The 23,613-nt window shown below is 40.7% G+C and overlaps 1 protein-coding gene across 5 annotated transcripts in view; it reads left to right on the top strand.

Annotated features, from left to right (window-relative positions):
- Positions 1 to 23,613, top strand: part of SYNE2 (spectrin repeat containing nuclear envelope protein 2) — a 173,970-nt gene that overhangs the window by 20,937 nt on the left and 129,420 nt on the right. For all 5 annotated transcript variants that reach the window (XR_015287862.1, XM_086892510.1, XM_086892509.1 and 2 more), the window contains exons 3-20: positions 6,410 to 6,471; positions 7,423 to 7,518; positions 7,790 to 7,867; positions 7,960 to 8,052; positions 9,203 to 9,384; positions 10,990 to 11,186; positions 11,636 to 11,736; positions 12,449 to 12,550; positions 13,339 to 13,476; positions 14,288 to 14,452; positions 16,261 to 16,373; positions 17,073 to 17,229; positions 18,877 to 18,967; positions 19,114 to 19,301; positions 19,470 to 19,634; positions 20,876 to 21,049; positions 22,818 to 22,976; positions 23,231 to 23,404. Coding sequence is in view for 4 of the 5 variants with exons in the window: in XM_086892510.1 (XP_086748636.1) it covers positions 6,410 to 6,471; positions 7,423 to 7,518; positions 7,790 to 7,867; positions 7,960 to 8,052; positions 9,203 to 9,384; positions 10,990 to 11,186; positions 11,636 to 11,736; positions 12,449 to 12,550; positions 13,339 to 13,476; positions 14,288 to 14,452; positions 16,261 to 16,373; positions 17,073 to 17,229; positions 18,877 to 18,967; positions 19,114 to 19,301; positions 19,470 to 19,634; positions 20,876 to 21,049; positions 22,818 to 22,976; positions 23,231 to 23,404 (2,435 nt within the window). In the remaining variant the exon portion in view is untranslated. The remainder of the gene's footprint in view (positions 1 to 6,409; positions 6,472 to 7,422; positions 7,519 to 7,789; positions 7,868 to 7,959; positions 8,053 to 9,202; positions 9,385 to 10,989; positions 11,187 to 11,635; positions 11,737 to 12,448; positions 12,551 to 13,338; positions 13,477 to 14,287; positions 14,453 to 16,260; positions 16,374 to 17,072; positions 17,230 to 18,876; positions 18,968 to 19,113; positions 19,302 to 19,469; positions 19,635 to 20,875; positions 21,050 to 22,817; positions 22,977 to 23,230; positions 23,405 to 23,613) is intronic.

The raw sequence follows: 23,613 nt of genomic DNA, 5'->3' as shown, positions 1-23,613 counted from the left end.
AGCATGTCTCTGCTTCTTTGCAGTTTTCTGATGCAGCACAACTTAGAGCAGCTGCAGGATTGCTTTGTGTCCTTGCACAGCCATTAAACAGTGCAGGTGCAAAGCCTGGAGCTGGACCTGTTGTGGCTATATCCAGTGGGGGAATACTTATGGGAAGGGTGTCTCCTGCCAGGCAATCTGCAGACATTTTGATGAGCAGAGGGTGCTCGACAGGGAGATGCTTCATTGCACCATGGGCCATGTTTGAAACCTCAAGTCCCTTTTTGGTGTAGGATGCAGCAGGCAGGAGCTCAGGGCTTGGCTGGCAATGAGCATGGGAGGAATAAAGCAGGAGCCCTGTGCTGTGTCTCCTCCTCCTGTGTTTCCCTCCCATCACTACATCATGGGCTGGCCCCAGAGTGGGGTCCAGCCTGCTGCTCATCCTTCTGTGAGATGAGCACTCAACATCCAAAATTGCCTTTGGCTACTTGAGATGAGGAGGCATGTCGCCTGCTGGGTAAGAGAAGGGCTTCCTGGCAGTGCTTTGGGAGCTGCTGGAGATGGAGCCATGCTTTGCTGCTGAGCAGGAGTGTGGGATTGCAGCAAGGGGAATGCACGGCTGCTCGCGGATGGGCGGCTGCAGCAGGAACTCTGCAGGGTTTGTGACACTCTGGAATGGATTATTTTTTCCTTTTGGAGCATAAGTCTCTTTACCTTGGGAGGATTCAGCCTTGGTTTTCTGTCCCATGCACAAATCCTTCCCCTGTCTTCCCTGGGATAGCAAACAGACCCACCAAGCCTGTAGAGAACTCTGTTTTCCGTTTCTATGCTTGCTGAGCTAATTCAGACTCAAGAGAGTGTGTATTGGCTCTTGGATTTTGGGACATGTACTTTTTCACTGGTTAATTAACTGCAAGGGTCCTAATTTTTGGCTCCACTTACTAATCTATGTGTGTGTGTGTTACTGTTTATTTCTGTAACCTAAAGGATGATAATATAGGAATGTGGTTGCTACAGCTGAAGAGAGTTTTTAAAGAGAACTGCTTATGAAGAGAGTTTAGTGATAAAAATGAATTATACTATTTTCATGCAGTTATGTCTAATTGTTTATGAATGATTTCAAGTGAAATTGCAAATACTGTGATATGTATGGATAGGCTTTGTTCTGCACCTTGTACTCATCTCTGAATAAAGGGGTTTTTCTTTTTGGGACTCTCTTAATTCATCCAGAAGTCAGGTAATTAAATAATTCTTACCCATCTTTTTGTTTTGTTTTGTTTTTAACTGTGTGTCTCATCTGATGGGGCCACATGCTTATTGAAGTGACACTTTTTTTTCTTCAACCATGATTTCAATAATTCCTTAAAATTTGAATTTAAAGAATGATTTTAAAAGTCCATTAAGTGTTTATTACAATTTTATAAGGGTGACTTTTGCAAAAAGCTCCCATAGGAGCTGCACAGAAAATTATTCCTGGTTTATGTTGCCTGGGTGAGGAGCTGTTCTGCAGGTCCCATAACTGCACCAGCTTCGTGGCATGTGACAGGGCTGATGGCACTGGAGAAGTAACTGACACATGACACTACCTTGAAAAAATTCAGTCATGGGTATTTTTGTCTGTTTCACATGCCTAACATAAAAAAATAGACTGTATAGTTACATAAAAGTGTTCCCTGCTAGGTAAATTTCAGTTTTTAAAGGCATTATCTGGTGCATAACTGGTTAAAAACTGGAATTAAGGATGGCTCCTGAGGTACCTGTGAGGTCACTACAGTCAGATCCCTGTTTCACTGTTTATTTTCTTTAAAATGTTAGAAAAGCCACTTGACCGTTTATCTTTAAAAGTATGTTGATAACTAAATGATGTGACTTGGTACCTTTTCAGAATTTAATCTCAACCTGCCTGAGTACTAAACATCAATTTGTGGTGGCATTAAAGACAGTGGTGATTCAGAGCAGGGTTGCTCCAGCATCCTGGCAACGAGAACAGCAAAAGGGTTTAAGAAAGCCAGGAGGGCAAAGCTTGGTGTGAACTTCTGGTAAAGCAGCACTTTTGGTAAACTGGACAATTGGCTTTCTAAAGGAAAAGGAGGTTGAAAGGACTAGTGCAGAAAGTTCCCACCTGCTTCACTGATGTACTAGTAGTGATTTAGTTAATATTTATGTAATACTTAGTTTTGAAAAGTTCCATTCCTGCCTGAATGAATCTCCTTAGAGATATTTTCCTCATCTTCATTGGGTTTTGGGTAAACTTCTCAATCTTGACAAAAAATTCTGTGTTTGTTTTTAGTTGCTTAACACCATGTTGCTGAACATAAATGCTGGAAATAACTCTTTTCCCTGCTTTCCTGTCTGCAGAACATGAAACTGTTGTTGGGTGGAAGGGAAGGGACTATACAAAAGGCTTGGGGGTTAATTGCTTACTCTCTCCCTGGATTGGAAAGTACTTAATTGTTCTTCTGGTGGTTCCAATCATTTAAACAATGTACTTGTTTGGTGTATTAGTTCATACCAGCAATGCTGTCATGAAGGAGCTCTCCTGGTTATCCCTGCTTCCCATCCTTCGCTTCATTTTGCTGTCAGGGAGTGTGGAAATGGTTATTTTGAATGAAACTGAAATAAGGAAGGTGCTGTGGCTCTCCTGGGCATTGGGGCTGGAGTTAGCCCAACACAACCATTGTTGTGTCCCTGCACACATGGTGGGTGCTCTGTGTTGTGAACAGCAGCTCTCTTGATCTGTTCCTGATGAGCCCTGCATGCTGCTGTAGACGTAGCCTCAGCTGACCTCAGTGGTGAAAGGAAGATATAAAAATATCATACACAAGAGGTAATTCCTCCTGGTGAAACAGAGATGAGAATATGACAGACAGGCTTGTGCTCATTAAAGTAATTGCTTAATTTTATTTTTTTTTTTTTAAAGAAGCCATACAGTTGTAAATTGTTCACTGGCAATGATACACAAGTTGTTGTGATAGAAGAAATCCTCTTTGCTGTTTGGTGACAGTGCTTGATGAGTGTGGATGGACAGGCTACATCAGTTCTGCTGTGATTTGCTTCCCCCACCTCCTGCTGAAGGAGATGATGCTTTCCTTGGAGCTGCCATTCCCCCAGCTCAGGAAGGGAGGCATGAAAGGCAGAAGGGCAGAGTAAAACTAATTTGTTTTTTTCTGCATCAGGGCTTAAGGAAGGCTGAGAGTAAAACAGTGGCTGGCAGTGCTGCTGCTCTCCTTTCCCTCCTGGGAGAGTTCAGCATTCACGTGGTCCCTGCCGTGTCCCTGTGCTCCTAATGATCAGCCTGGTTTGTAGCACTTGTTGGTAGCTCATTACTGAATAAAACAGTCATTGTCCAGCAGTGTGTATTGATTTTTGACTGTCCTACGTGACACATTGCTTGAGTGTGTTATTCTTCCCTAAAGAGTTGTTAACACAGGGAGAAATGTGGTAGATTTTGGGTATTTTCAGATTACCAGGTTCTTATTCTTTTCTCTCAGATCCACTTTTTAGCTTAGTGAGTTTTGATCCAAAGTAAAGGAAATTATCAGGGTGGTTTTTTGTTGGTTTTTTTTGTAGCTTTTTTATTCTAGGTCAGTGACATTTTGAAAACTAGGGCAGGAGAAAACCAAGGTCAGTGAGAGTCCTACAAAAAGGCCTCACAAAGAATCCATTCACCCTCATAAAAATAAAAATCTGTATTAATTAACCACGTGATAGAGATAAGAATTGGAGAGCTTGATTAAATCATTAGCGCCTCTGAGCAGCAGCATTGGAGGGGGAGCTGGGAGAGAAAACACGCTCAGCCTGAAAATTGCAATTTTAAAATAATGCCAGCCACGGTGCCAGGAGCACATCTGTACTGAGTGTGTGTGGCGTGGAAACCCTGACTGCTGCACACTACGAGCTGGGGGAATACTGGCAAGCGTGGAGTTCTGTTATTAATTTGGAAGGAGATTCTATTATTTGTTTGGGTAAGAAAAAAAGGCACATTGCAGCAGAGGCAGCAGCTGCTTGGAAGGCAGCCCAGTGGGTTGTGTTAGGTAGCTTGTGGAGGGTTTAAGGTGCTCTTATGTGTGTGCAGTGGAATAACCACCTTGTACTTTCACCAGGTGAGACATTTGCCTAAGAGCTGCCCACATGAATCATGCAGTATCTGGCCCCTATTGCATAATGAAGCATTGTAATGTCGATGTCAACCAAAACAAGGCAAAGTGTCTCATCCTAACCATCTGTAACCAGCCCCAAATGCAAGTTCTTCAAATCAGCAGCAGTGGTGTGTGTTTGGCAAGAGCTGCAGCTGCAGGAGCCACTGGCGTCAGGCAGAGTAGTCAATATTTGCTCTCTATCCCTTTTCAAATGCTAGCAATGCCAGCCTTGCCTGCCTGATAAAATAGAGCGCAGCGACTCAATAATTGCTTGTTGGGTAATTGGAATGGCTCCCACGTGGTGTTCAGCTGAAGGGTGTGGTTGGCTCCTGTGCTAACATGAAGCCAGTATCTCCATGCTATTTTTGTCCTCCCTGTGATCATTGCAGGGTTGTTTGGTCTGTGTGCCATGTGTGCACTTAATTTTCTGTTTTCCAAACAAGACCCAATTTTGTCATGTCGTTTTTATCCATTAAGATCGCCCTTATCTTACCATTTGAAGGCAATCTTTGTGATGCTTAGAAAGAAGTTTGAAACAATCCAGCAAGCAGGGGAAACCTCCTGCTTCATGCTCTGACAGGATGGTGGTGTTGCAGATCAGTGGAGGGCTGTTGAAAGATGCCTTCACTACAGGATGGAAAGCAGTGCTCGATGCAGGTGACATGAATGTTTTTGCTGATGCTCACCTGCCCACTGAGGCAGAAGGCAGCCTGTGGTGAGGAGCAGGAGCCTGGGTTATCCTCAAGTGAATTTCTGTGTTTCAGGAGCTGATGAAGCTCCGCAGAAACTCCTTTGGTCTGTCCTAGATCATGAAAAGACCCCATGACTGGGGTTTGTGGTTGCAAATTCCCAAAGTGTAATGAAGTGTGGGATGTTTTCCTGTGAGTGGCATTTTCACTTTCATGGGCAGAACAGTCAACTTTGTTTTTTTTCCCCAAGGACTTGGTGTTTTTGGTATCCTTCATCCTGCCCAGCTCACCAAAACATACTTATCTATTGCTGAGAAGTCTTGCACTTGCCTTACAATGTCAAGCTTGCCTTCAATTAATCTTTTGAGCAAGAACATGCTTTCAGAGGCAGAAGAGATGGTCTGTTGCCACCCTGTCTCCCAGATTTGTTTCTCTGTGCAAGCCTTTTCTGGGAAGCCAGCCCCAACACTTGCAGTCAAGGCTGCTGTGGAAAAGGAGATGAAAAGGAGTTTGTGCTCAGGCTGCCTCTCCCGAGCCTTTGGGGTGGCTGCTGGTGGCAGATGTGAGTCCATCATCTGAGGGGTCTGCACCTCTGTTTGTCACTTGAGACCTGCATTCAGACTTCCAGCCCCTAAGGGATGTGTGGGTTTTGTGGTATGCCTTGGAAATGGAGTGGTTTTTTTGGGAAGGATCATGGGCTGGGAAGTCAGGTAATACACTGCCCCTGACAGGTCTGGTCTGACTGCTGCTCACCCTCTGTTTCACCTTCTGGGGGAACCGGGCTTTCCTCCATCTCTGCTGCCCACAGGCAGGTGTGAGAGACCATTCAAATGCATCTGGTTTTTCATATGTGGCTTAACCAGCTCCGTGTCTCCCTGCACAAGCACTGGTTGGTAGTTGCTCACAAAGTGGCACCATGAGGGCTGGGGGTGCAGAGCTGCATCTCTGTCCCTGGCTCCTGCTCTGAGTCCCAGGTCACTGGTTTTTGCTGCAGCACAAGTTCAAGCACTTCCTTCCTCTTGCCTGTATTAACACCCTGTGTGCTCCTTTATGGCTGGGTTAATAATTTGTACACCCTGGAAGGGGTGCTGGAAGAGGGTGTATTTCCCCATAGCAGCCTCATTACTCTTTCCAGCCCTTTGGTTAGCAAAGGCTTCTCGTTGTGTGCTTCACCTCCAGCCTGCATCCAACTTAATGGATTTTGGCTTTTCCCAAACTCCAAGATGTATCTTGTACTGAGGAGTCCTTGAAGGAACATTTAGGAACAGACAGAGCTATTGAAGACGTTTTTCTTTGTAGAATTATGTGCTCACACTGCTCTTTGTATTTGCTGATCTTCTGAGACATCATTCATTAGTTATTCTCTGCATCCTGTAGGTTATGCTTGATGGTTGTAGAGGTCTATGCAGTACCAGCTCAGCAAGCAAGAAAATATCAGCTATAAAACAAGAGTTGAGAAAAACTGGTATTAAATAGTAGTGTAATATCTGGAAGAACAGACCTTAGGTTTGATGTGGATGCCATATGTCTTTTTGAGAAAAAGGAATAAAACCTGATCACTTTTTCCATTAACTTTGTTTTCTTTTTGTTTTTATTTCCCAGTCCAGCGAGAGTTTACACAGAAGAAAACCTTCACTAGTTGGATAAATTCAATATTGGCAAAGGTAAATGGGGGTTCTTTAGTAAAGACATGCCTTTTGCCTTTTTGATTCAGATATTGCTGGTTAGAGATTACATTTTCTAGGAACAAATAAAATTAGTGCAAGTTTTTTTTAGGCACTGGATGGGAAAAGGAACCCTGAGAAGCATTTGCTTATTAAGTGCAACAGCCCTGTATTGGGGCACATCCAAGGACATTTGTATGAGGTGGTTTGTGTGTAGATGTCACTCTTCCTTTCTCATGTGGTTTTACTTGTGGTGGATTGAGGCACATGTCTCAGGGTTTTACGAGTTTCTGAGTTTACAGTTGGTTTTACTGGGATTAGGTAAGTGTTGCTCTGTTGCAATCCAAGAACATGAGTTTAATGAGATGACCTGAGTGACTGGTAAGTATTAAGACAAACCACATAGTAGTGGAGGTGCTCTTTAAGCTCTCAGAAAACAGCTCCTGCAGCATGTGCTGGGGCTCTGACTTGCTCAGGTAAATAAAACCTAAAAATTTATCTTGGTCTCTCCTTGAGCACAAGCTGCTGAGCTCATGGTAAGTTTGTGTTGTGTGGGTGAAAAGAGGTTTAGTTATGCAGCTCTATACTCAAATGTGTTCTTAATATTGATTAAAATGTCAAAATATGAATTAACTGCCTTGTTTAGCTTTCCCTTTCTCAATTTTTTTTTCCTTTACCCCAGACTTCCTTGAAAAATGTGCATGCTTGAAAGTGAGGCCTAAAATTACCCTTATAAAACATAGAGGCAGGGCAAGGGGGAGGGAATAAGGCACAAATAAGACATAATAATGGGTTAGAAGAAGCAGGATATAGCTATTCAGATGCAGGATTTTTATTGAAGTTTAATGAAAAAAATAAAGGATGCTAAACATCATTGAACAGCAGAGTAATCTGTGATGTTTTGTAGTGTGTTGAATTCAAAATAACAAAGGATTGAAATTTGTCTTGCAGCATACCCCTCCTTATGTTGTCTCAGACCTGTATACAGACATACAGCAAGGACATCTGCTTCTGGATCTGTTGGAAGTGCTTTCAGGTCAACATCTGGTAAGAGAGAGTAATAAAAATATTACCTCAATCCTTTGTCAAGACCAGCAAAGATTTCTGGATATGCTTAAGTGCAACCATATGAATCATCCCCCTGGAGTCATAGAGTTAGTTTCAAGTAACTTATTTTTATATAATTGACTCTCAAACATGCTGAAGTAAGTTGATCCAAAATAATTTATGAATCTTTTCAGGACTTCCTTTATCAAAATATAGAATAAAATTAATTTTTACAGTTGAAGATATAACCTGTTTTTTTTTTTCTTCACAGCCACGGGAAAAAGGATTTAATACCTTCCAATGTAGAAGTAATATAGAAAATGCTTTGACATTTTTAAAGAGCAGATCAGTGAGTATTAACTTCAGAATTCACAACTAAAGCCAGTTTAGCTGGTGGAACATTTTCTTTGTTAACAATGATCCCTTTTTTTCTTTCCTTAGCTGAAGCTCATAAATATTCATGTAGCTGACATTATTGAAGGAAAACCTTCCATTGTGCTTGGCCTAATCTGGACCATTATATTTCATTTTCATGTAAGTATTTCAGCCATGTAAGAGTTTTAGTAGAGGGGAAAAGCACAAAAAATGTGTTGACTTATGTGATTGCTAAATAAGATGAATTAGTACTAAACAAAAGATTATTTTCTGACATGTGGAAGTGACAGCTCAAGGAGGAGATGCACTAATACAAGGATAGCAGTGATGAACAGTATCTAGCTGCAAATGGTAGGAAGGAAAGATACTGAGATTTATTTTTTTTAAGCAATCAGTTAAAAAATGGGATAAACTTTGCTTGTCTAAGGTCTGTAATGATTTAGCTCCAAAAAGAGCAGATAGTGTGAAGTGGCTCATCCATCTCTCTCAGAGGCAGCCCCACTCCTCAGTGCTGACTGTGCTTACAATGTACAATTCTTGTATTGCTATTTTTCAATACCAACCCCTGAAATAATGTGAAGGCTGTCACAGTCATGTTTCTTATACCATAAGAGTGTGCATCTTGCATGGCATGAGGTTGTGTGGAGGTGTGGAAGCACAGAGCCTTGATTTAATCATCATGTAGGGCTGCAGAAGATGCTGGAACCAAGCTGGTGTCTAGGGAGAACCCAGCAGTGAAATAATGTACGTGCACTCACTGGTGACTGGGGCTCAGCAGAACACTGAGAATCAATGATTTCTAGCAGTATTCAGCCTATATTTTTCATGGCAGAGGTAGTTTGATGCCAAAGAGGCTTGTGCTGCTCATGGCCTGTGCAATTACCTTTTTACCTAAGCCAAGCTTCTCTGACCAGAAGAGATCTCTGAGGTCTATCAAGTAGGTTTTCCTGCACTCTGAGTGAGCAGGCAAACTCTATGTCTACTACATGTCACTCTTGACAGAAAACTGCCATGGGCTGCTGTCACTGGATAGAGTAGAAATTGAGTGAGAAGGTCCCTTGATGTCATTGCTGGTACCCACAGCATAACACAGAAGTCTTTGGGTGAATACAGAAAATAATCCTAAAGATGGGAATTCAGCATGAAATAGTTCAGATTGTGCAGATCAATTGTGGTTTGATTCTAGGGGACAGGGAAGCTGCTGTTACAGCTGTGATTGAGTCCTGTCTAATTCTCTGTGGTGTTCTGCCATTCATTCCTTGGTAATCTCTCAGTGAAGCCTCATTAAGTCTCCCATTTTCTCTGATAGATTGAAGAACTGGCCAGGACACTTGCCTGTACCTACAATCAGCCTTCACCTGATTGTTCAAGTGCCATTGACTCCTCTACAAAGGCAAGCAGACCAGCTAAAAAAAGTGCTAAAATTAAGGAACGGTGGAAGATGTCTGCTACAAAGGCTCTTTTGTTGTGGGCAAAAGAGCAGTGTTCGCTGTAAGTTCCATCCAAGACTTAAAATTAGCATGCTACACTTTGTATTACTGCTTTCCTCTCTAAATGTGGTGATATTTCCCCCTGCTTTTTTGAGGTGAGTCAGTGACAGTTCAGCAGAAAAACCTTTAACTTTTGCCTGTGGTTACCAGTACTTTTAATCAGGCCCAAAATGTTTTGATGTGAGCCCTTTAAATATAATAAAGCGAAGCTCATCTTACTAATTAAGCACAACACTGTAATCTGAGTTGTTTGGCTTTTCTTTTTTAGGGTCTCCTGTGTGATAAGCCTAGTGAAATGTTTACATGGTTTGCTTGTTCTAATCCTCATGGCTGGCGCTGATTCACAAAGTTTCAAGGATTTTTTTGATATTTCTTAGTGAAAAATGTAGGATTTCTACGATTCCCACAACTCATGCTTTTCTGTCAAAGCACTGCATGATCCCAAAGAAGGATGGTAATAATCCTGGTGGTCCTAGTCCCTAATTCTAACAAGATGTTTCCTTCTGCTTGATGGACTGATAGCACTGCTGCTTTCAGGGAGGGTGTTCATAGCACACAATCTAGAGCAGATACAGATATTTACATTTTCTTCTAGGGCTGCTGCTTCACTTCAGGATCTTTCAAATATGCTTTACAGTAATGTTAGCTCTTCCTCCACAGCTCTTTGGGTTGTTTTATGTTATAATAAAATCCTACTAATATTCCATGTTATTAGTGGGAGATAAAGGGCTTCATCAGCACATCAGACACTTTCTGCCCGTGGAATGGCACTGAGGTTTGCCTTCTAGCTGTGTTTTATCAGAAGATTAATTGGCACATCAAAACCAACTCTTTGTCTATGTAATCTTACTCTTTCTTTTGCCTGTTTTTCAGCAGTATTGCTGTCTGGTTTGCAGTATTATTTCTGAACTTGTCATTATGTTGAAATATTTTCTTACCAATGTATCTTGTAGTTTTTGGTAAAGAAACAAATCTTGTAAGACTTGGCCCATTGCTTTGTGACTAAATTTGATCACCTGAAACCCCCCATCTTTTCCATGCTGTAACATGCTCATAACATACAGGCTGTTTTTAGAAAGTTGTCCCAGAATTCACTGTGGCCTGCATGGCTGGGCACCTCACAGCACTGCTCAGGCTGTGAACATTAATAAAAGATGATCTAAAGACACCAAGCTAATTAAGAGAAAAATAAATACTTTTTCTTGCACTAATACATAGCTTTTAAGATTTGGATTTTCTAAAATGCCAGTTCTTGGTGTCCTTACATGTTCTGCAGTGCTTTTCTTGTTGTTTTCCACCCCGTAGAATGCATAGATGTTGAGCACAAATCAACATATTTTTATGATATTTAGAAAGGATTTGGATCTGCAAGGCTTTATCTTCAGAATGCAGTAGAAGACAAAAAGAAATAGTCATCTTGTAAAAACAGTGTAAAAATAAGTAATTGTTGCAATTGGTAGTACTGGTGCAGAAGTTCAGTGGCAAGGTGCTTTTGGATTTGGTTCACACTCCATTTTACTGAATTTATATTCTGTTTCTAAAGTTATACTTAAATCCTGTTTTTTCAGATGTCCTAACATTTTGTTTCCACTCATTTCTGGGATAGGCATGGCTCTGTCAGTATCACTGATTTCAAGTCCAGCTGGCGAAGTGGACTGGCTTTTTTAGCCATCATCCAAACTTTGAGGCCAGGTCTGGTTGATCTGGAGAAGGCAAAAGTGAGAACCAATAAAGAAAACCTGAAAGAGGCTTTCAAAATTGCAGAAGTGGAGCTGAACATCCCACGGCTTCTGGAGCCTGAAGGTAAATTATCAGCTTTTAAAAAAAATCTTGGTTATTAGGGGTGAGATTCATGTGATCTATAAGAGTGTGCTTAAGTTTGAAATGGAACATTGATGTTTGTTGTAATGCTCAAACCTGAGGTTTGTTATTTTATAACATCAGCTTTACTTAGGGACTGTAGGATTTTTGAATTGGCAACAACTGCAGGAGCAATATGCAGAATAAAGGATATGAAACTTTCCTGTTCACGGGAGAAACTTTTTCATTACTTAATCATGTTCTATTAAAATATTCCCAAGGGAAAAAAATGTTCATTACATATTAATTTCTGTCAATGGCATGTTAAGTGAGCTGTTGCAAAATAAACATGTTTCTGGTAATGTGTTTTAATAACTGCAGCATAGTGTGTAATTATGTGATCAGGCCTAGAAGGCTGCATAATTATGTAAATGGTGTATTGGCTCTCGTAGATGTTGACGTTGTGAATCCGGATGAAAAATCAATCATGACTTATGTGGCTCAGTTTTTGCAATACTCCAAAAATTTGCCTGAGTCTGAAGAAGACATGCAGGTATGTTGTGTGGGTTATCACTGAGGCATTTTCAAATCAGTGTGCTTTCTTTGCCCAGTTTATATCTGAGTCAGTAACACGTAGTAGATCCTCTGATTCTGCTACTGACAGGACTGGGTTGGGTTGAACCTTCTGATGCTCCTGTGTGGTAGAAAAAACTCCATGTTACAGATTTTTGATGGTCACACAGGTGGAATTGCTCTGCAGGTTGTTTTGTTTTCATTTAACTATTGCAGAGGACATATTCAAGCTTTGTTGTCTTTGTATGTGTAAACATTGGAGAGGCAGAAAGATTTGCAGATGCACAGAAAAACCAGCTTTAAATTTTATAGGTGACATGTAAAGTGGACAGAAGTTGCCTCTGACAGATTATACTCACCAGAAACCCACACTTGCTATTGTCTATATTCTCTTATGAGAGTTTAGTTGGTTACTCACATATCTCCATACTGATAATCTCCTTTCAGTAGAACTGCAATCAGGTCGTTTTTGATGTCTTCCTATACCCATGTGCCAAGTTTAAAACTTTGTCCCTGCAATGTAATAGTGCCCGAGTCAAAATTCATCAGGTTCCCCAGGAATTATTATTTGTTTTTCAATAGCTTTGAATGGACTTTATCATATCCTCAATGTGTGTTGTTTTATGGCACAATGTAAATTAAAAACAATGCTTGAAAAATGGAAAAATGCAATTTTCTGCTCTAATTACCAGGAGAAAGTAAGAGAGGCCATGGGCTGGTTGGCTGCACAGGAGAAGAAGTTAGCAAAGCTGCTGGTAGAAACAGAAAATGAAGCATATTACCAGAAGTACAAAGTAAGTTGCATTTCATATTTAGAAGCTTCTGTGAAAAATAATCTATTTCTGAATGTTTTTAATATTTTAAAATTTTAGTTCAATAATAATAATAATAGATGAAAAATTTTCATCTTCATTGCCTAAACTGAAGTATTAAATAAGTTTCTAAAGAAAACTCAGAAACCTGACGATGAAATTGTTAAATGCACTCTTAAGATTGAAGGAAAGGTAGGGTAAAATTCTCTCTGTTATGAAAAAGAGATATGCTATTTTGTTTCTAAGCAGAGTTTTTGGAAAGAGCAAAGGAGTGTCTTAATTGACGTAGCTGAAGACTTGGACAAGATTCATGCACGTAGGCCCTTCACAGAGTTACTTTTGCTATTTCTGTGCTAATTACAACAGTAGGTTTTTACCCTGCTAATGTTGTAGAGGAGTAGTTGAATTGCTGACTGGAAGTTGTGCTGAAGCAAAATTTCCTTTGGCTTATATTGTAGCCAGAGTTTGTAATAAAGTGGCCCATGGGGATCTGTCAGAGGAGGAATTTTCCCTTTCTCTTGTTTGGAGGGGAGAACTGTGTTCAGGCTGCACTGACATTATGTTAAATACAGACTTAGGAAATGGCACCTATAATTTCAGACCCAAATACTGCCTGGAGACATGAATGCCTCTTGCTATCTTGCCTTTGCATGTATCACACCCTTTGAAGTTAATGGAACTCATACCCAAAGTGTGTTCAAAGGCAGGACTTGGCTCCGTGAGCTTCCATCTGACGTCTTCTGTGAATTACTCTTCTATTTTATCCCTAGGAAATGATGTCATTTATGGAAACATTTAACCAAGAGAAAATCCCCTTTATGCCTGTGTTGTCATCAAAAAGAGGTGAAGCTGAGCTGAGTGAAGGCCAGCAGCAGATGAGGGAAGAGTGGGATAAAGTGGTCGCTCAGGTCAGAGGCATTTCTCGCTCGCCCCATTACCAGCATGAACGTGTAGCATGGATGAAGAAGCCTAAGTCTGTCCCAGGAACTCACACTGGGAAAAGTGGGGAGATGATGCTTTATTTGGAATGATGAAAGAGGTTTGAGCCTGAAGTCTGGACAGTCTGGGTGGCATTCAGTGCCCAAGAGGAGGGAGAAGGTGACTGTGTGTTACCCTTCTGCCTCCTGAGCCTCAAGACTGAAACATCCCTGGAAAATGCCCTACATCTGATTATCTTAGAGCACTCTTCTGAGCAAAGTTTTTAGCCTGTTTGTGCTTAAAAGGTTATTTTGAGACATAATTATGTGCTCAGAGCACAGATACTGATCTAGTGGGGTTGGTCAGTGCTTTGCAGTGAGATCAGTTGTGTTGGCTCAAATTGGGATGTGTAGGGCCATGCTGGGAATTACTGTTTTTGGAAGAGATGTTCCCCTGTCAGCCCCACGACAGAAAGCTGTTCATCTCTCTTTCCCCCACTATTTTGGCAACTAGTTCACTATAAATTTTCCTGTTGCTGGGCCTTGGGATGGTCACCAGCAAAGGACAGGAATGCCAAATTCTCTGTGGTGTTGCAGAGGTTACGGGCTGGGGGCAAACCTGGGTTTGAGGTAAAGAGGGCTGATTTTAGCTGACTTCCCTGAAAGCTCTTTTTTTTTTGAACAGTGACAAGCATGAGGGAGTGGGTTCCTGGGATGTCTCAAGCACCAGCTTATATCAACATTTTGGAGATAGGAAGAAAATAATAGTGAGAGATTTAATCCACTTGTTCTCCTTTTAAAGATTAATGAGTGGAAAGTGAAGCTGGACCAGATGTTGCCCTCCCCTCTGGATAGCATTGAGGCTTGGCTCCAGGAGGTGGAACGTCTGCAGGCAGAAGATTTGCCTGATCTGCAGGACCCGTTCAAAGCAATGTCAGTCTTCAGAGAAATAATTGTAATATTTAAGGTATGCTGATCACAAATGAAATTTGACCTGGCAAAGCACTTGTTATGGAATTGCTGTTTGACATTTTGGGAAGTGGTGTGCATATGTTTGTCTTCTGAAGATGAAAAGCTCTTCTGAACATACCTTTGAAGAATTACGAGTTAATTAAATAACTGTATGAGTCTATAAGGCAGGTTTCAGATTTCACTGGGGTGAGATTAAATTTGAGTACTGCCTGAATGAGTAAATTATGCTGTTCTTTTTTATGTGGTTCCTGCAACTTGCTTGTTTGTTAAGTAATAACACAGGATAATTGCATCTTTATCTTTAAATCTATGCTTAATGCATACCTATTTAGAAAAGCACTTGAGCTTAAGGTTACATTCCAGGGAGTTCAAGAAGTTTGTGTGTTTAAAGTTAAATATTTGCTGAATCACTCTGTAGTTCCATTCAAGGCAAGGGTATTTTGATACCTTGGTACCATGCAAGTTATTTATTCTGATCTTCAAATATTTGCACAGATAATAGTTTACACATCCTTTTGAGTTTGAAAGTTCTGAAGGAGTATATGTGTTGATGCCTGACTGGTGATCATAATGCCATATTTGGGTTTTTTATAAACAGGTTTGCTGGTTTTGTGACATTGTCCTTAAAGAGGATTTGAAAGAATGGGCAGTGGAGGTTCTTGCAAGTGGCTTAATAACATCACTCTTTTGTACGGTTTCTAGCCAGGTCCTGCTATGAGAGATGGTTTTTTAACTGGTAGCAGCTTTGTCAGTCTTTAGCCACTCAATCTAAGACTTTTATTGTCCAACCTAAGTACTTAAAGCATTTTTAAGAATAAGATAGAGAGACTGATGTAATTTCTTACATAATTTCTTTTTACCCCTTAAACATATAGATAAAATCATTACATTGCTTCAAAAGAAGAAACACACTGATGCTTAATTCCTGCCAAATTCCCTTTTCTTGATGGGAAGAGAATTTTTTCCCCTTTTAGTGTGTTGTATGTAGGGATCATATTAGCAAGGTGGTACCTTATAATGCAAATTTTACTTAAGAGCTAGGAAATTATCCACCAATGCTCATAACTGTCTGACTGATACAGTGTTAAGATTACAAAATCCGGTGTTAAAAATCTATTTTTGTGGTTGAGGGCTGTCCCAGGATTTAACCATTTCCATTAATGTGCTTTGTGGCAGATTTTATAACATAGAAATGAACTTGTAGCTTTTTTTAATATGATACTGAGAAATAGGCTTTTCTTCTGTGCAATACATTTTATGTTACATTTTCAGGTAGGAAATTTGGTGCTGAGACACATGCCTGTAAAGTATTCCCCAACTGTGAGACACTGGCCATTGAATGGCTAATTTGATACCCTGTCAACATGGTATTAGACACAAATTTATTGAGCCAGATGAACTATAGAACAGGTGACATAATAGATTTTTTCAACAGGTTTTGCTGTTTTGCTAAGGATAGCAGAGGACAATTTAATACCCTGAAGCTGTTACAATGATGCTTTTTTCTCCTAAAGTGATTGTGAAAGTGCAGAAAAAACTGATACCAGCAGTAACATAAGGTTGTGGTCCTTATATTTAAGTAGATGCACAGTGACAGGATAAATCAGGTAATACTGCACTAAATATGCACTTTAGAAGGTGATCAGGTAAATACTTTTATTGCACTTTAATGAGTAAAGACACTGGGAGATTGTCTTGTGCTGACTAGTTCTTAATAGCTCTTTCCCTAATGGCAGGTGAGTTGGAGATCCCAGATGAAATCTAGATCAAAATGAGTGGCTTACTGTGTCTTGTTCTCCCCAGGGCTTGATGGATTGTTTTGATTCTCACTTGGACACCCTTCAGTCATTTAAGAATGAAGATGAGAAGAATATGCCACTAGTCTTGCCTGAAAAATTAGAGGAAATGAAAAGAAGGTTGTGCTCAAATTCCCTCTACTTCATGTTGTATTTTAGCTCTGCAATTACTTGCTGTGCTATTCTGAACAAAGCACATAATTTATCCATGCCTTGAAAAAAAAAAGAGCATTTTTAACCTAAGCACAGTCTTGACTGTCAAGTTGAGCAGGCAGGGATCTCTCATTGGTCCAATGAATGTTTAATTATGTGTACAGAGCTCATTAACAGGACCTTTTCAGATGCCCTTTGCTAGTGGGGATAGGAGACAACCACTAGGGACAGGAAACTTGAATATTTTCAATGTAAAAATTTCCCTAGTGGCAGGGATTCTCTAAAGTTTTATTTCCAGCATTAAAAACCACTGTGATCTATAGCTTGTGTGACCCCAAGAATCTGTTGGAGGATATTAAAAAGAAAAAAAAAAAAAGGGCAGTGAATCTGTATCCATAACCTGAGATGCTTTGACACACAAGTGGCAGATGCCCCTGCTCTGGGCATTTGAGGTTTTTCATACATGGAACAAGACAACATTGACTGCTCAATTGTTGCTGCTTAAAAAAAATGAACTGTTGCTATCTTAGAATTTAAGTCCCATCATAACAAAAAAAATGTTTACATACATATAATCTTGCTTTTTTAGGATAAAGTCCTTATACAATAATACCTTGTATATCCAATGGTTTTGAATAAACTTTTGGAACTATTTTCTGTTTGCAGATTTAGCAATATTCGTTCCACAAACCCCAGCACTTTTCTTGAATACCACTATGGACTGTGCTCAGCCATTGCCAATGAGGTGAAGTTAAAGCTAAATATTTGGGATGTGAAATATGGGGCAAAAGAGTCCGTGGAATCACTGCTGGAAAATTGGAATGTAAGTTTCAGAGACACGTTATCACACCCTGATGGTGATTCTTTCCCAGGTCTCTTTGATTTAGTCTTATGTCTTTGTCATCTGAAGATATTATAGCTGGTAGAAGCTTGGTGGACTGGTGAAATCTCAGATTTATTCAAAGAGGGGCAGGTAGACTTCCCTAGAAGCTTTCCTTGCCCACAACATCTTCCATTTTGCTATGAATTAGAGTTCTTTCTTCAGTTTGGAGAAGTAATGCAAGCCATGACTGATTTTCTCTTTGTGTGTTTTTATTCTTTCTTGTGAAGATTTCTTTCTTTCTAGACTTTTATAGAGCCAGCTGTAGCAGCCCTTCCCTTGCTCCAATCCACAGAACCCTCTCTGGAGTAGTTCAATAGTTGTTTTCTTCAAAACCAACCATTATTCCCACTGCTGCCTCTTCCTTTTCCCAGCTTCTTTACCTCCTTATGCTTCATGGTGAATATGAATTGTCTTGTTCTCTTACATCTTATGCTTAGCTCAGTTTCTGGACTCAAGTTATGAAGCTAATGCCACTGTAGGCTTTTAGGAGGAGATGGAGTTCCCAACTCCAAATTTGGATACTGCATCAGGAGGAGAGGCAGAGGTTAAAATGCTGATGCCTCCAGTTTTTCCCATCTTGAGTTAGTGGGATTCCTTTTGAATTCCATCTTAGTGGAATTTCTCAGAGGATTTTCAGACTGGCAGATCCATAGTTAAATTAGTGGGAATTTTACCAGGCTCAGTACTGTGGAAGGAGGCAACAATAGGTTGTTTGAAATAGCAGTTTGCCTAAGCAGTGTCAACCTCACCCTGTAGTGAGATGGTCGTGCAGAGTTAATCTGTACTGAGTTTGTTGGTTCAGTTGGTTTCATAAATACTTATTATCATGTTATTCTGTAGCTGTGGTTCATGGTCTTGCTCAAGCTGAGAGAATGCAGAGCTTTCCCAGGGAGTTTAGGGCTTGTTGCTGGTTACTTTCTGGTCCCATGATGTGAAGTCCTACCTGAGTGGTGATGTGGTGGCCCAGGCTTGTCACAGCCACAGGGAAGGTTTTTTTGTGGCCTGCTGAGTAGGACATTTGTAGGAGGGGAGAGTGCTGGAGTGACATCAGCTCAGACAGAGAGGGGCTGAGGGTTGACCCTCATTCCCTGTGCACACACAAGTCTCCTCTGCTCCCATTTCTTTCATCCTCTCCATCCCCTGTTTGTCCTGATCTGTGTCAGAAACAAGGAAAACCGATATTTCTGTGCATGCAGGGAAAACCACCTTTTGCTTTCATCACTTTTTTGACTTATGTGACTAAATTCTGCCTGACTTGTTCTAGATGCCATTTCTTAGTATTGCCCTGGGGCTGTAACTTTTTGAAACAAGCAATCCTGACTCATGCAGGGCTGTGGCTCAGGCAGTGGCATTCAGGTATTCATATTTCTATTTACTTTACTCTCTGCACAAGGAGAATGAAAGAACAGGTCTGTTTCAGACTAAAGGGTGCAGCTGAGTTGCTGGGTGGGCTTTGCTCAGTTTACATTTAACCTGTAGGTTGTAGGCTCATATTAAAAAAGAAAAAAAAAAGCGTCCCAAGCCGTATTTCTTACCCAGTTTTATGTTATTGTGTTACCCATATAACTTGCTTTTCACTTTTGGCAGAATTTCATTGAAGAAAAGAAACTTGAAAAACAACTAGACACTGCTACTGTTATCTGTGAAGACTTGAAAAACATAAATGGTCCTGACTTGGGTAAGCTCATGCACATAAGTTGAATGAAGATCTCCACTTTGAACTGATGTGCTGCCACCAGTTTTAATTCCATGTAAATGGTGCTTCTGTTTAATTAATATTTCTGTTTCCAAATGTATAACAATAATCCCTATTCCACATCCTAGCTGGAGATCCTCAAGAAATCAACAAACTTTTGAAGACAGTGGAGTCAAAGATTTCTACGTGCAAAGAGTACATTTCCAATGTAAACACCACCCTACAGAAAGTCCTGTCCTCTTGGAGTAATTACACAGAAAATATCCACTTACTAAAGACATGGCTGGAAGAAAACAGAAATGAGGATCCAAAAGAGGTACCTGGTTGGATTTCTCTTTGCTTGACAAACAGAGATACTTTGAAGCCTCCTGGAAGAAAACCATTAAATCTTACAGTGGCTGCTGTTGTTGCTTTTCTGCTTTTCATTTTGGAAATAAACGTTTGACAGGGTTCTGCTTTGATTTATTTCAATTCCTCTGTCTAGATCCCTGCTGAGATCCTGGCAAAGAGGAATTCAATTCATGGTTCCCTAAATGAAGCTGGAAACTATCTCATTGAAGTCAGCAAAGAGCAAGTTGGATCAAATATTGCCAAAGAGCTGAAGAAGCTGAACAGGAGATGGGCAAAGTTCATCAAGAAGACACACTTTGTGAGTTACAAGTTACTATTACTTTTTGCCATGCAGCCTTCAAAGCCGTATTTTCTAGACTTACCAGCTTGCTAATCAGAGATTGATCAATCTTTCAGTCAACTCAAGGCTGCCAGTTTTAAAGCTTCAGGAACAGAGAGTGCACAGCAGCATCCCATTCTTTAGTCTTTGTGACTCAGTTAAATTCTCATTATAACAGGATGGAAAATGTTCAATTTTTAAATTGAAATCTCAAAACCACTTATAAAAGGAAATCTTATTGCAGAATAAAGCTCTTAATTCAGTGCTAGGAGTGGAAGAAATCAATTTAGTCTGTGCTATATTTTTACAGTTTCTGTCTTAGCTGGTAGAAAGTAATTATTGCTGCATAGATATTGCTAAGGTTGTGCAACTTTTCACCAGCTCACTTGACAGGTTTTTAGGCTGCTGTAAATCCCTATACAACTTGCCTAATGTTATACATATTACATTTCCTAGAATGCTTTCACAAGAATGGCATTTTTATTCTGCCTGGGAATATTAGAACTCTTAATTTTCTGAGCTGAGCCTTTCATTGACATTTATTAAAGGTACTGCTGTGACAGTAAACGGTGGCAAAAAATTACTACTACATTTTTATAGGAGATGAGCTTAGTGAGAATGCAGTAAAATCAAAAGGTGAGGGAAATCCAGAGTTTGCTAGAAAAACCCTTAATAAGAGACTCTTCAGAGAAAAATATTGAGGTATCAGAACAAAGGTGCAAGAAGCCTGTCTAAGGTCTTAAGGACTTCCTGAGTAATTTTTGTGGCATTGCTTTGGACAGCATGACTATCATATATATTACATTTATTTTTTGGTATCAAATGCCTGAGCTGTGGCCTGTGACTCCCAGTACCATTAAACTGTCATTACGCTTCCTGATCTTGATTTGACCAACACCAGCTGCTGTTCTCTTGGACAATTCCCTGGTGTGGACTGAGGGATGCTGCAGCTCAGGAGTTTTCTCTGTAGTAGTGTGGCTGCTTACAGGGGAGGGGACCAGGAGACAGGCCATATGGGCACAGGTTGTGCTGTCCCACCTGCCTTCAGGGCTGAGGAACTGAGCCTCACAAGGTTTATTTCCCAATATGTTTGGCATTTATTTCTCCTTTGATCCCTTTTGAGTGCTAAAGCTGGGAAGTGACCCAAGTGGTGACTGTGTTGGAGGAGGGCAGTGGGGAGATGATGGGAGGGATCATCTTACCCTGCTCTTTGTTGATAGCTTGGAGAAGAGAGCACAAATGCTGCTGAAAAGACCACGGACCTTCCAGGGAGCCTGGAGAAAATTGAAGAGCTCCTTGGAGGGGTGGACAGCTGGGCAGCAGAGATGGGACGTCTGCTGAGCAAGATCAGTCACCAGGAGCCTGTGGAACCTAAGATGGAGGAGCATTTGCAGGTGAAAATGCTGCTTAAAATACTTGTTCCTCAGATTGTCATCTTGCAGTGCAGATTTGTGGCTGGGGTAAAATGAGGTGTCATTGGTGAAGCGGAACTTAGTGTGGGTTTTGTGCTGTAGTGCTTGTAAAACGTCAAGACAGTGCTTGTGCCTTATTGTTGTTTCTCAGGATCACTCCCAGATGAGCTGTGAGTGAATCTTCCACCTTCAGTGTGTCCAGATGACAAGCAGGTGCCAATGGAATGCTGTTCTTGCCACTGATCAGCAGCTTGTTCTCGAGTGATATTAATTACTGCTGTCCAGCACAGCACTTGGAGCAGACTAGAACTCTGCAAGTTGCCAATTTGAGTAGTTTCCCTGGTCATACAGGACTTTTATCATCTACCCTCCAGAGTAGGGATGGGGTTTGGGATACCTTGACTGTATTCAAAACTTACCCATCAAAAACTGGGATAGTTGAAGTATTTTCAGCAGCACATGGGGTAATTTGGGGATCTCATCTTATAGTCAGTTGTTCTAAATATCCACAAAGAGCACAAATCTATTTCTAGCAAGAAATTCCACTAGTCACTGTTGTTTCCCATGTCTCTCTGCCTGGGTTTACCCTCAGCTCCCAGCAGATGGCAGGTGAAAATCTGTCTATATAACTCAGCAGCTTCAATACAAAGTGTGATTTATTTCCTTCAACTGCCATTGAAGGTGACACAGAACAAAGATGCCAAGCTTTGCACTGGAAAGTTGAAGCACTGTGTTGTGTTGCCTTTACTACTTCTGCAATAGGGCCTGTGTAACTTATTGGTGGAAGGTGACCACTAGAAGGAGGTTTCATTGAAACTCCTTTGTTTAACTGCTGTAAATAAACAGAAATACTGTTTATTTCATGTAATCTACATACAATAACTGTGCACCAGAATCACTGTTAGTTTCCTGTTGCTTTGTGCCTTCTTGCGCAGTGTTTAGCTGACAGATTCGGGAGTGTGAGAGACAAAAAGGATCTGCTCATCTTTTTGTAATCACAGGCATGCATTTATAAAACAAACCTCATTTTGCAGTGTGACTCTAGTTTGTTAAAAAACCATGGAGTAACAAAGGACACCCTGAATTACAGCCTCCAAACATGTGGCTGGTGTTGTATCTCCATGTCTGGGGGCAGGAGAGTGAGTACCTGCAGTACAGTAGGTCAAGATCCAGAAGAAAGCTCTGATTATCATTAGGAGAATGCTAACTGACAACTTCAAACAGGAGACATGTGTTGAATATTCATAGATCAAAACAGCTCTAATAACGACTTTTCATGATAAATATTCAAACATGGTACACTACTCCTGCATGCAGAACACCCAGCTGCTTCCTGCCTTGCAGTACTGAATGCCACAAGAAAATCTGAGCCTCGGTATGTGCTCGCTTTTGGATGACTTCGTGGTCAGATGATGCATATCCAAATGTGTGGTTTTATTTGGGAAGCTGTTTGGATGGGAGAGCACGTTTTAAAAGCACATCTAATCAGCTCTGTGGCAAAGACATGGGAGGTATTGCACTGACAGAAAGAAATTGCTTCAGCAAACAGAATCCCCTGTGGATGGCAGCAAATTTCTTTCTCTCCATACAGAGATTTTACGGTGCAGTACCCTGGCCATAACTGGAATATAAGGCTTTCCTTTACCAAGTATTGACCATCCATGATCAAGGCTGGCTTTTTCACTCAGTTTGTTTAAACAAGAAGACAAATAAACACTTAAAAGGCTTCTAATGCTTTTTGTTCAACCAGAGTTTGGCTGCAAGAGGATCCTCATGTCAAGACCAGGTTGTGGCAGCAGAAGAGATATTGCAATCCCTGATGCAGAATGTTTCAAGTCAGGTGTTTCAGCAGCATTCTTGCACCACTGGGCTGGAGGCACGAATTAAAGAAGCCAGAGACAAAGTAGAGGTACTTGTTTATAAGCACACAGGTAACTCTACTTTTAGCATTATGAAATAAGGAAGACTCTTGTCAGTCAAGTAAAATAGAAAAGGTTCTGTACTTTTGCAATCAGTCTCCCAGACTCTTGTCAAGGCAAAATCTGGAACATCTTTGAGATCAGTATCTCAACTTGAAAAACTTGACTGATGTTATGAAGCAATAACTTTATCTAATTACTGATAATTAGATAGGTGTGTTCTGAAAAGTCTCTTTCTTCCAAGGCTGTCATGGGTGACCTGAACAACATCTTGTCCAAATCTGAGAAAAGGCCCTCAGAGAAGGAGGCTTTGCTCCATTTTGAAGAATCCCAGAAAGAACTTGAGGCCTCCATTTCAAAGGCTGTGCAACTTGTCAGTCAAAAATTAAGTCCTGAAGAATGTATTTCAAGATATGAGGTGGGTTTGTGTTCTGAACTGGCTGAATCTGAGCATTTCTGAGGGCTGTATGGTCTCTAAAAGTCCGAAGTAAAAAAATACTGACTCTTTTTTGCTTGGTAGCTATTAATGCTTTTCTCAGTTTTCTGATTTAGCACTTTATTAACTTGGCAGACAACTTGAATGAAGAAGCATAAATCTACATGGCAGTTTATTCAGTGCCCTGCCCT

Source organism: Cyanistes caeruleus, chromosome 6 (assembly GCF_971803275.1).
Source record: "Cyanistes caeruleus chromosome 6, bCyaCae1.hap1.1, whole genome shotgun sequence".
In the NCBI taxonomy this organism is placed as follows: Eukaryota; Metazoa; Chordata; class Aves; order Passeriformes; family Paridae; genus Cyanistes; species Cyanistes caeruleus.
Note: the sequence above shows the minus strand (reverse complement) of the source record. Positions and strands in the feature narration are given on the sequence as shown.